This window comes from Leuciscus leuciscus, assembly GCF_965113295.1.
Source record: "Leuciscus leuciscus genome assembly, chromosome: 16".
Taxonomy (NCBI): domain Eukaryota; kingdom Metazoa; phylum Chordata; class Actinopteri; order Cypriniformes; family Leuciscidae; genus Leuciscus; species Leuciscus leuciscus.
In genome coordinates, this window is record NC_138740.1 from 1032501 (window position 1) to 1045419 (window position 12919).

The 12919-nt window shown below is 40.1% G+C and overlaps 1 protein-coding gene and 1 long non-coding RNA gene across 5 annotated transcripts in view; one reads left to right on the plus strand and one right to left on the minus strand.

The window, feature by feature from the left end:
* Positions 1-12919, minus strand: part of galnt10 (UDP-N-acetyl-alpha-D-galactosamine:polypeptide N-acetylgalactosaminyltransferase 10 (GalNAc-T10)) — a 42699-nt gene that overhangs the window by 10547 nt on the left and 19233 nt on the right. For all 4 annotated transcript variants that reach the window (XR_014198710.1, XM_082141297.1, XM_082141298.1 and 1 more), the window contains 3 exons: positions 10536-10721; positions 8677-8860; positions 2590-2707 (listed from right to left, as the gene is read on the minus strand). Coding sequence is in view for 3 of the 4 variants with exons in the window: in XM_082141297.1 (XP_081997423.1) it covers positions 2590-2707; positions 8677-8860; positions 10536-10721 (488 nt within the window). In the remaining variant the exon portion in view is untranslated. The remainder of the gene's footprint in view (positions 1-2589; positions 2708-8676; positions 8861-10535; positions 10722-12919) is intronic.
* LOC309478068 lies at positions 8881-9476 on the plus strand. The gene is made up of 3 exons (XR_014198804.1): positions 8881-9226; positions 9289-9380; positions 9425-9476. It is a non-coding gene; the product is annotated as an uncharacterized lncRNA (long non-coding RNA).

A 12919-nucleotide genomic window follows, 5' to 3' on the forward strand; every position in this document is an offset into this window, starting at 1 on the left:
GAAAGAAAAAAGACAGTTTAAGTTTGAGTTTCTTCACAAGGTTGTCTATATGAGGCTTAAAAGTGAGAGCATCATCAAGCCAGATACCAAGGTATTTATAAGAATGAACCACCTCTATGACACTTCCAGTCAAAGTGAACACAGGAGGAGGAGCTTGAGAAACCTTAGTATTACTAAACAGCATCAGTTTGGTCTTATCAGCATTGAGAACCAGTTTAAGCTGCATAAGTGTGCGTTGAACCACATTAAAAGCTTTCTGCAAAGACTCAACCGCTTTAGCTGGGGACGATCCAAAACAATAAATAATCGTGTCATCAGCATACAAATGCATATTAGCATCCGACACATTGTGGCCTAGTTCATTTATATACATAATAAACAAGAGAGGACCTAATATTGAGCCTTGTGGCACCCCCTTGTGGACCTTCACTAATGCAGAACATAGACCATCACATTTAATGCACTGAGTCCTGTCACTCAGATAATTCATGAACCAGGAAACTACACAATCAGACAATCCCAGACAAAGAAGCCTTAGAACAGCATGGTCCACTGTGTCAAAAGCTTTCGACAGATCAAGAAAAAGTGATGCACAGAATTGCTTTCTATCAAGAGCGACAAGTATGTCATTAATTACTTTTGTAACAGCAGTGATGGTACTGTGCTTTTTCCTGAAGCCTGATTGCAGTTTGGAAAGGAGTTCATTTGAGTATAAAAACTCTTTTATTTGGTCTGAAACAAGGGATTCTAAAATTTTTGACAAAACACACAAATTAGATATAGGCCGATAGTTAGTTAAAACTGCTGGATCACCGCCTTTAAACAAGGGAATAACAAAAGCTGACTTCCAAACTGATGGTATTTCATAATATCATTTAAAAGACGCATATAATTAGTAAAACTATTATAGTACAATATAAGGTAACACATTATTTTACAGTGGTCTTGTTACATGTTACATGTACTTACCGTAGTAATAACAGTAAATGATGAATAATTACATGCAAATAACCCTTAACCCTACCCCTATAGTAAGCACATGTAGTTACTCAATATTACTCTGTATTTAAATATATAATTACACTGTAACAATGACACCTTAAAATAAAGTGTAACCAAATATAATTAATAACACCAACATAATATATAATAAATTAATATAACAACATAATATAATATGACATAATATAATTAATCAAACTACTATAATTAATAAAACTAGTATAATATAATATAATAAATTAATAAAACAACATAATATAATATAATTCATAAAACTAGTTTAATATATAATGCAATCTGATTAAACCCATAAACCTTCATTCTGACTTTATAACATTATTTTTTTATATTTTTGGCAAAATGTGATTGAAATGTATTAATTTAATCTCAAATACTTGTAAATAGATCGAATAGCCACAATCAATAATCTTGACAGGCCTAATTATTCCCACAATTCTTGCATCACAATAAGTGTATTGTGATTGTCAAAACATTTTAGTAACTAAACTGAATTGTATTAGGTTTAGTGACAACATGTTATAATGTTTACACGGTACAATTTCTGGTAAGCTGCGTTTTTTTATTATTGCTTGACACAAATTTCAAGATTTCAATTCAATTCTTGTGATTTGATTTAGTATTGACTCATTTGGATAAATATTAGGTACACAAGATAGGCGTTCATTTTTCTGAAGAAAAAACAAATCTCACCTAATGCTGTACACACACAGAGAGCCTTATTAGCTGGTAGCATTATTTAAGGTTAAAAATAACTCAAACTAAATATAATGCGGTTTTTATTATAATAACAACTTTATTTAATGATATAAGTAAAAATATAATACATATGTAATATAGTACACATATTTAGCAAAATACTTTTTTTTTTCCAAGCCAACTAACGTGCTAGCCTATATGATGGTCATTAAATGGCTTTCCTGAGGTAAATGTTGTTCTCCAGCTGTTTTATTGACCTCTTTCCGCGGTTGAAAAACACTGATTGATCGATATTATATATGAGGAATATACATTTCGGTAAGTTGTACTGTATCTTTCAACAGTGTTCGTGTTTATTTACTGTTAGCTAGTAGAGATGATCGGGTCACGTGCCGCTAGGGATCTGTCGTGTCACATTTACAAGCGCCAGAACGGTATTTATTGTTTGAATTTCGTAATAAAATTGACAGAATCTGAGAGCTGAGATTTTTATATATCATAAGTAACTGCTTTGTCTAGTCTGTCGATCTCTGTGTCCTCTTTGCTTCGTGGTGTTTCTGTGCGTGAGAACATGGATGTGTGGCGCGAGAGCGTGTGGAAAGTGTCAATCGGGTGAGTCTCACGGCGTAGAGTTGGCAGCTCTGCATCAGTGATCAGGACACAGAAGAAACTCGACAAAACACGTATATAGACCCTTTTTGCACCGACGGCACGATCACGTCACGGCACTGGAGGCGGCCGATACAAACCAGCACAGATTTGCTTCATGCGGCGCTTAGCGCAGAGAGGAATCGTGGCTCCACCTAAGCTCCGCCCCCAAACAAACGTCACCATGTTCACGAACTGAAAAGGGGTCTATAAGAGAATTACCTTGAATGAGATCTCGTACTGCTCTCCTCCCCAGATCTCCAGACCCGTGTCATATCCTCCCAGCTCCCAGAACCACTTCCTGTCCACAGCGAAGAGCCCGCCCGCCATCACCGGAGACCTGACGGGAAGAGGAGAAGAAGACACAGCTCGATCTGGTGGAGGAATACAGCTGCACCACACAGATGACGGGGACACCCAAACACTGACGAGATCTGCCTTTATAATCACTGAAGCTGTCAATCACTTCAGTTCTGCACTAAACTCCTGTTATAATCAGTGATCATAATCATATTCTCAAATTGTCCACGTGTTTTCCAATTAGTCATACATTTTTCCAGGTTTTCTGGGATGCTTGGGAACCAGGTTTTGTGGATAAGGGGGAAACCCAAATATTGTTATTCAAAAACTGTTATTCAAATTGTGAATTGATTATAGATACTGTGTGTGTATATATATATATATATATATATATATATATATATATATATATTTTTTAGACGCAATATTTTCTAAAGGAAAACACAATAATTTTTTCCAGGACAGCCACAAAATTGTACATTTTCTCAAATTTTCCATGTGTTTTCCAATTAGTCCTACATTTTTCCAGGTTCTGTGGAGCGAACGCCGTTGAATTTGCATAAAGAATGTAAACTGATGATTGGCTTCATACACGTTTTTCTCTGTAAATTGAGTTTCAAGCGCAGTCAGACAGAGATCCGATTGCTCAAGATGCATGAACAGGGGGTTTTAAAAATCAAAAAGGGATGAGTCAAAGTTATAAATTATTATATCTTATATATGCAATATGCTATTATATGTTTTTGATCCACCGGCTGAATGAAAACACAAACTCACTCTCTGCCAGTAGGTGGCGCTGGACCAGCAGAAATACAGCGATTACTCTGCTAATGAAGCTACGTTTTTTGCAGGTAAACATCATAAAGTAAACAGTGTCATAATTCATCAATAATAAATCAATAGCGTGTCATAAATGTGGGCTGTTCATCATGAACTTCTCTGAGAGAGTCTGTAGAACGAGCATCAATGCTCACACCTAAAGTTCATCGCCTTCTAAAGTTTAATCATCACACTAATGGTGCGTTCACACCGGACGCGAATAGCGCGTCAGGCGCGAGTGATTTCAATGTTAAGTCAATGCAAAGACGCGTTACGCGCGTAAAAAATTCCTGCGGCGCGAATGAGGCGTAGAGCGCGGCGCGGTAGACGCGAATACGCCTCATTCGCGCGTCAAGTTCGCGCGAATGGCGCGAATTGAGCGTCTGGCGCGTTAAGCGCGTTACGCGCGAATGTTTTATGTAGTGCTATTTGTGCATTCTCGTGTTTGACGCGAATTCGCGTCTGCCGCCCGAGTTGAAAAATCTGAACTTCTGCGTCAATTCGCGCCGCGTTAACCAATCAGGAGCCTGCTTGCTGCTGTCACGTGGTGAAGTGACAGTTTATAATGTTATTTTATGTTTGGCCTCAATAAATGATTTTGTAATATGACTAAAATGCTTGGTGTGCAAAGCAAATCTTTCACATAAAAACACGATTTCAATATATGAGAGATACTCATTTTGTTTTGAATGCTATTTATTCCATATCTTTTCTAGATTATATGAAACATTATTATTCTGTAAAGACAACAAACACAATTTAGTGTATAAAAACTTTGTTAAAAATCACAGGACAGGTTTCACTTTTGGAGGCTGGCTCCATTTATTATCAAAACAAAAATAAATGACAGATTAGGTGGGTAGGGGCGAGGGTGAACCTCGCGCCGGGCTGTAGAGCGCGGGCTCGACAGGCATAGACCACTCGAGGCCGAGGCCTTATATGGCCTACGCTGTCCTCGTCAGCGTCCTCACCGTTAGGTCCATCAAACCTAGCTCCTGGAGCAAATTGTGAAACTCCTGAAACCCTCCGGAGGGTCTGGTGGACCCGAGTACAGCGACGATGTCCCCTACGCAGCTTTTCTGCTCTCCAGAGCATATACGAGCGGTGACTCTCTCGATTAATGCTAATGCTCGATAAACATCTAAAAAAGATGGCCGCCAAAACTTTCACCTCTGACGCGCGTAAATTTCGCTTCAAACTTTTGTTTTTACGCGCGTTAGACACGCGAATTAACACAAAGTGGTCAAGCGTCAAACTAGACGCGGCAGGCGCGAATTTGACGCGCTATTCGCGTCCGGTGTGAACGCAGCATGAGCCGTATCACCATTCCTGTTTTTCTGAGCCCAAATTTAAGACCTCTTTCCTTAATAAGACCCTTTCCTTAAAAGAAATTTTAAACACTTTGCTTATATACCGTTTGATTTTTGATGGCCTTAAATTTTATACAATAGACTTTTTAAGACTTTTTAGGGAAGTGTTAGGGTTGTCAAGCGATTAAAACTTTTAGGCCTAATCTAATTAATCGCACATCAAATGTGGCTGAGAAATTACCCCAAAAGATAAATTAATGTCATTATTGTGTTAAATGAGAAAAGCATCAAATAGATACTACAAAAGGTAGCTTAAGAAAAAAATAGGTTTTATTTGATTCAACACAGAATTTAGTTTCCAGAAAATTTCCAGAATTTTTGGAAACTTTCCAGGATCTTTGGGAAAATTTTCAAACTTTTGGAAAGTTTATGGAAATTTACAGGAAATTTTCAGCCCCTTTGCAACCCTAATTACACAAACACTTTTCGGCTTCAATGGCCATGAGGGAGAGTAAATTATGACAGAATTTGAATTTTTGGATGAACTATACCTTTATTGGGTTTTTCATTAACCCTCTGAGGTCGGCAAACGCGCCCCCGCGTTTTGCTGGATTTTTCTTCACATTGTAGCACAATAAACTTAAATTACTCCGTCATTTATGGTCATACAGAAAAAAGAAATCTGTGATATTTCTACTTTTGTATGTGTCCACTTACAATCAAATCAAAACATTGTGCTTTTGTAAAATAAAGAAAATAAACAGGGTGTGCGTTCTGCCTCTCCGTCGCTGTGAACTTTTTTTTCTTGAGCACGTCTATAAACTGAAACAAAACTCAGCGAATACTTCTCACACATTTATGAGCCATATACCTTTATAAACATTTAAGTGTGTACTTTTAAATGATCGGATTCAAACTGAAAACAAATATTCTCTGTTTAAGTAATTTGTATAAATAGTATTAAGAGCAGGCGCGCTCAACTCCCAAAATAATATATGGGTGCGAGTAATAAAGACGTTTATCAAAAATAAAGATGAAAAACCGCACTCTCAAGTCATATTTTCATACATTTATTACTACTATGTCCTCACAGACGCGTTTCGGCCTAAGCCATCATCAGTGTGTCAACACACTGATGATGGCTTAGGCCGAAACGCGTCTGTGAGGACATAGTAGTAATAAATGTACGAAAATATGACTTGAGAGTGCGGTAATTTGTATAAAACCAACAGGATGTCCAGTACCTCAAACGCTTGCTAATTACTTTTTAATTCGACACGCCCACTCGCGCAAAAGAGATTCACATGCAAATCTCCACATGGAACGCGAACACCCTCCTTACCTCAAACACAAAACACCAAAACACTTCACAAGTCTCTGCTTTTCGTCGAGTTTGGAAGACACGTCTGAGCTTACATGGATTTACCTCAGAAGAAGAAGAACGCGATTTGAAGACAAGAAAGATGTAAGGTAAGAAATTCTTACTTATTAGTTTATGGTATTGTTGCATAAACTTCACATTGCAGTTGAACTGTTGCTAGATATATGGTGAATATTATACTATTTAGACCCGTGTTTCCTGTTAAATACTGTTTGTGGATATCTGCTCAAACGTAGATATGTATAATATGGTAACCATAATGTTTCATATTTTGGACCGCGATCGCGTTTGAAAAGCAAAATGCACCAAACAATAGGCTTTATATTTTTACTATTATCTCATTTCATATCATCGTAACGAATGGAAACATTTGAAGTAACATGATAATCAATATATTTTTCTCTAGCATTGTTACTGAAATCTTTTGGAAGATGTATAGGCTGCTATAGGTTATTGTTATTATTATTTTATGCAGTACTGCACATAGCGTATGCCTACAAGGCACAACAAACATGGTGTTCATTATATTATATATTGTTGGAAACATTTGTGTGTGTGTGTGTGTGTGTGTGTGTGTGTGTGTGTGTGTGTGTGTCTTCTGTGAATTTAAAAAAACAATTTTAACCAGAAAAATCTAAAATTTATTCCCAAAATCGTGCAGGCCTAGTTTCTTTTGATACCAGTATGTTCACTTTTTTTCTTTTCTTTCAGGGACCAGATGCTCCACTGAGTCCTGCTGACTGTGGATATCTGCTCAAACGTAGATATGTATAATATGGTAACCATAATGTTTCATATTTTGGACCGCGATCGCGTTTGAAAAGCAAAATGCACCAAACAATAGGCTTTATATTTTTACTATTATCTCATTTCATATCATCGTAACGAATGGAAACATTTGAAGTAACATGATAATCAATATATTTTTCTCTAGCATTGTTACTGAAATCTTTTGGAAGATGTATAGGCTGCTATAGGTTATTGTTATTATTATTTTATGCAGCACTGCGCATAGCGTATGCCTACAAGGCACAACAAACATGGTGTTCATTATATTATATATTGTTGGAAACATTTGTGTGTGTGTGTGTGTGTGTGTGTGTGTGTGTGTGTGTGTGTGTGTGTGTGTGTGTGTGTGTCTTCTGTGAATTTAAAAAAACAATTTTAACCAGAAAAATCTAAAATTTATTCCCAAAATCGTGCAGGCCTAGTTTCTTTTGATACCAGTATGTTCACTTTTTTTCTTTTCTTTCAGGGACCAGATGCTCCACTGAGTCCTGCTGACTTCAACATTCACATGAGTCTCTGTATATGAACATGGTAAAGTGCAAATCAAACACCTTGGAAATGAAAGGTACAATGTTTTTAGGAATGGCACAAAGGTCTCTGTCTTTGGATCATTGTTTTCAATGTGCTCTTTTGTCATTTGTTGTGTATTTTTGGATTGTGTTGTGTTGTAAATAAATCCAAACAATCTAAAAGCCATTCTTTTTTAAATCTCTTCATTCTTTGTGCAAGGTTGCTCTGAATGACAGGGCCTGATCGCTCCTAATAGGGCAGTTAGGGGAGTGTCTTTGTCTTTCTCAGGTGTTGAAGGCTTACATATTCATGAGATGATCACGGCTCTTCGCATAAAGCTTTCTCACACAAAACACGTCTTAGAAATTTTAAATCAATATATTGTCTTATCTGAATGAGCGGTCAGGGTGATTTTCACATAGTTTTGGAGCAAATATTCTAGGCTACGTGATACAATTTTCAAAAGTCTTGTGAAGAAATAATCAGTATGTGTTTCATGGCCTTATTTCAGTGACAATTTTTTGGGGTATTTTCACAAACCACGCATAAATGTCATTATCTCAAAACTACAAACTTTTACACACATGCTGCTGATATATTATTGTAGCAGAGTTTGTGCTAAATACAGTGTAATAAGACTTTAGCCATGAAAATGTCACAAGTAACAGAAATAAGCACAAATGTCAGAGCATGTCAGAACACCTCCAGGGCCAGAAAACAGCTCAGACATCAGAGGGTTAATATGGATTTTTTAAAAGAAATTATACTCTAAATAAGAAATTAAAACTGCCAGTAGGTGGAGGTAAATGTCTAAATAAATGAGTAATTCATTCCGTTCAAACGGCTGATTCATTCAGGAATGAAGTAAATGGCTCTCTTTATGAAGGAGTCATTGAATCATTGGTTCAGCCGATTGATTCGCTCTCCAATCAGAAACGAAACATCTCTGTGTGTCGGAGACGCACAACACTTCTGCTCTGGCTTTATAGGGAATATTTCCAATTGAGCAAAAACAGACAATATGTATCTAAAATATAACACTATATTAAGTTCTTATTTATTGAACTGTTGTATAAAATCAATTTCACATTTGCACATTTGGGGCAAAAACAGCACTGTTGTGATACTTACCTATTCAAAGAGTTTGGAGGCGATCGATCAATTGAAATGTTACAAATAAAAGTGTGATAAGGCACTCACTCGAAGGGGTCGCTGGGGTCAGACTTCTCCAGCTGGGGGGGAATAGGGATGCGTTTGTAGTACATCTCCCAGTCGAAAGCCCCTCGCATGGCGTCGCCCGCCTGCGTCTCGTAACCGAAGTTATCGTGGTCGATCACATCGATCATAGGACACACGATGGTCTTCCGGTTCTGAGCGATGCGGTCTGAAGGGGGAAACACAACAATAATACGCTGCCATGGAATCAGGGTTCAGTAGTTCAAAAAGTGTTGTCAAAAATACCGACTTCAGTACCAAAGCAGGACCGGTCCGCTGATAGACGGCTGCTTGTGCTTTCAAAAGCTCCTGCTCCCCAAACACTTCTGTGTGCTCTCAAACACTCCTGTGCGTTGACCATTGTAGCCAATCACAGACATATCCGATGAGCGCATGAACCCAACGGCCAATCAGAGGTGTTTACGATTCCGCTCAACAGCGCTCAAAGCCTCACATTTTTACAATTTCAGTTCCGACTTGGCACCGAAGTTGGTACTTTTGACAACACTAGGTAGGAGGTTACCCAGTTAGGGAGGTTAGCTTACCCAGTAAGGGAGGGTAGTTTACCCAATAAGGGAGGGTAGTTTACCCAGTTAGGGAGGTTAGTTTACCCAGTTAGGGAGGTTAGTTTACCCAGTAAGGGAGGTTAGCTTACCCAGTAAGGGAGGTTAGTTTACCCAGTTAGGGAGGTTAGTTTACCCAGTAAGGGATGTTAGTTTACCCAGTAAGGGAGGTTAGCTTACCCAGTAAGGGAGGGTAGTTTACCCAGTAAGGGAGGGTAGTTTACCCAATAAGGGAGGTTAGCTTACCCAGTAAGGGAGGTTAGTTTACCCAGTAAGGAAGGTTAGCTTACCCAGTTAGGGAGGTTAGCTTACCCAGTAAGGGAGGGTAGTTTACCCAATAAGGGAGGGTAGTTTACCCAGTTAGGGAGGTTAGTTTACCCAGTTAGGGAGGTTAGTTTACCCAGTAAGGGAGGTTAGTTTACCCAGTAAGGGAGGTTATCTTACCCAGTAAGGGAGGTTAGTTTACCCAGTTAGGGAGGTTAGTTTACCCAGTAAGGGAGGTTAGTTTACCCAGTAAGGGAGGTTAGCTTACCCAGTAAGGGAGGTTAGCTTACCCAGTAAGGGAGGTTAGTTTACCCAGTAAGGGAGGTTAGTTTACCCAGTAAGGGAGGTTAGTTTACCCAGTAAGGGAGGTTAGCTTACCCAGTTAGGGAGGTTAGTTTACCCAGTTAGGGAGGTTAGTTTACCCAGTAAGGGAGGTTAGTTTACCCAGTTAAGGGAGGTTAGCTTACCCAGTAAGGGAGGTTAGCTTACCCAGTAAGGGAGGTTAGTTTACCCAGTTAGGGAGGTTAGTTTACCCAGTAAGGGAGGTTAGTTTACCCAGTAAGGGAGGTTAGCTTACCCAGTTAGGGAGGTTAGCTTACCCAGTAAGGGAGGGTAGTTTACCCAATAAGGGAGGGTAGTTTACCCAGTTAGGGAGGTTAGTTTACCCAGTTAGGGAGGTTAGTTTACCCAGTAAGGGAGGTTAGTTTACCCAGTTAGGGAGGTTAGTTTACCCAGTAAGGGAGGTTAGTTTACCCAGTAAGGGAGGTTAGCTTACCCAGTTAGGGAGGTTAGCTTACCCAGTAAGGGAGGGTAGTTTACCCAATAAGGGAGGTTAGCTTACCCAGTAAGGGAGGGTAGTTTACCCAGTTAGGGAGGTTAGTTTAACCAGTAAGGGAGGTTAGTTTACCCAGTAAGGGAGGTTAGCTTACCCAGTTAGGGAAGTTAGCTTACCCAGTAAGGGAGGGTAGTTTACCCAGTAAGGGAGGGTAGTTTACCCAGTAAGGGAGGGTAGTTTACCCAGTAAGGGAGGCAGCCAATTGACGTTGGCCTCGCAGTGGGAGTCCAGGAAGGTGATGACGTCCCCAGTGGCGGCTTCGGCTCCCAGGAGCCTCGTCCGGATCAGACCCTCACGCTTCTTGGTCCGCAGGATCCGCACCTTCGGCAGGCGCACCATATACTCCTCCAGCGGGGCCTTCAGGTGCTCTGGGCCAACAGAGGAACAACACACTACAGCATCCTTCTTACTAAAGCATTCTTGTGTCAGGACATCAGTGTTGAAGGAGTAGTTCACTTCAGAATGAACATTTCCTGATAATTTACTCTCCTCATCCAAAATGTTTGTCTTTCTTTCGTCAGTCAAAAAGAAATGAAGGTTTCTGAGGAAAACACTCCAGGATGTTCCTCCATATAGTGACTTCAATGGGGTCCAACGGGTCGAAGGTCCAAATGTGAGTTTCAGTGCAGCTTCAAAGTCTCGACACGATCCAGCCGAGGAATAAGAGTCTTATCTAGACAAACCAGCCGACATTTTAGAACAAAATAAACATTTATATACTTTTAACCTCAAATGCTGCTCTTGCACTAGCTGTGATGCGTCACACATTACGCAATCAGGTTGAAAGGTCAAGCGTGACGTAGGCGGAAGAGACCCAGTGTTTACAAAGCCAACGTGCAAAGACTGAGTCAAATGCCATTTACAAAAAAAACAAAATAAATAAAAGGTAAAACAACGATGTCGAACGATTTTGAAGTTGGAGGAGAAAATGAATTTTTCGCCCTTTTTTACATTTCTGAACCGGAACACGCTTGACCTTTCAACCTGATTGATTGAATGAATGAATGAATGAGGCATTTATATAGCGCTTTCATATGTACTACTGTACACCCAAAGCGCTTTACAATCATATCAGGGGATCTCTCCTCAACCACCACCAGTGTGCAGCATCCACTTGGATGATGCGACGGCAGCCACAGTACAACGGCGCCAGTGCGCTCACCACACACCAGCTATAGGTGGAGAGAGGAGAGAGAGTGATGGAGCCAATTCAATGGAAGGGGATTATTAGGAGGCCATGATTGGTACGGGCCAATGGGTGGAATGTGGCCAGGACACCGGGGTTACACCCCTACTCTTTACGAGAAGTGCCATGGGATTTTTAATGACCACAGAGAGTCAGGACCTCGGTTTTACGTCTCATCCGAAGGACGGCATGATTGCGTAATGAGTGTCGCATCACAGCTAGTGCAAGAGCAGCATTTGAGGTTAAAAGTATATAAATGCTTATTTTGTTATAAAATGTCGGCTGGTTTGTCTAGATAAGACTCTTATTCCTCGGCTGGATCGTGTCGAGACTTTGAAGCTGCACTGAAACTCACATTTGGACCTTCAACCCGTTGGACCCCATTGAAGTCACTATATGGAGAAACATTCCGGAGTGTTTTCCTCAAAAACCTTCATTTCTTCTCGACTGAAGATGGCCATATCTTGGACTGCGTGGGGAGGTGAATAAATGATCAGGAAATTTTAATTCTGAAGTGAACTAATTCTTTAATATTGCTCAATGCTTCCAGTCACGTAAACCATCGTGATGCAGCGAATTTAAAAACATGAATTTCAGGAATGATCAATACATTTTGGTCTGTTTCTCGCATATGAAAATGCTTGAGATGTTTTGATCTTAGAACAGAAGTTGTGATTGAGTCTGTCAGTTTATTAAACCTCAGTCATGATTCAAATATGGAATCATTGGAAACCAAGAAACCAAGGAATCCAACGATTCCAACCAATGGAATCGTTGGAAACCAAGATGGCGGCGCGAGTACATCGCGAGGCTCGCGGTCTCTCCAGATTCTGCAATTTAGTAGTATTTTTCTTGCTCATTTCGGGTCTGTTCGTGCAGAACAGTTGTGCCTTAACATCGTACACCCAAGGTGAGCTTTTGGATATTGGTTTGCGAATTTCCGACAGTTTTATGGACAACCTTCGACTCCTTCCTGAGATCGCCAAAACACCCGGGGCTATGCACTCTGCCCGGCCGGGCGGAAGTGCTCGCAGGCGGCGTCGAGATCGTAAACAAAGGCGGGGGAAGCGCGGAGGACTAAGAGCTAAGCTAAAGCTAACACCACACCGGCTCTCTTTACCCAGCATTTTCCTTGCCAATGTACGGTCGCTGTTGAACAAAATGGAGGAGATTCGACTCAACATCACATACAGCAAGAGACTTTTGAACTGTAATGTTCTAATTTTCACGGAAACATGGTTAAACAGCGGAATACCGGACAACGCTATTGAGCTAGCGGGACGCCATACATTCCGGGCGGATAGAACATTAGATGGCTCCGGTAAGACCAGAGGTGGTGGATTGTGCATTTACATTAACAAAGCTTGGTGCACAAACTCT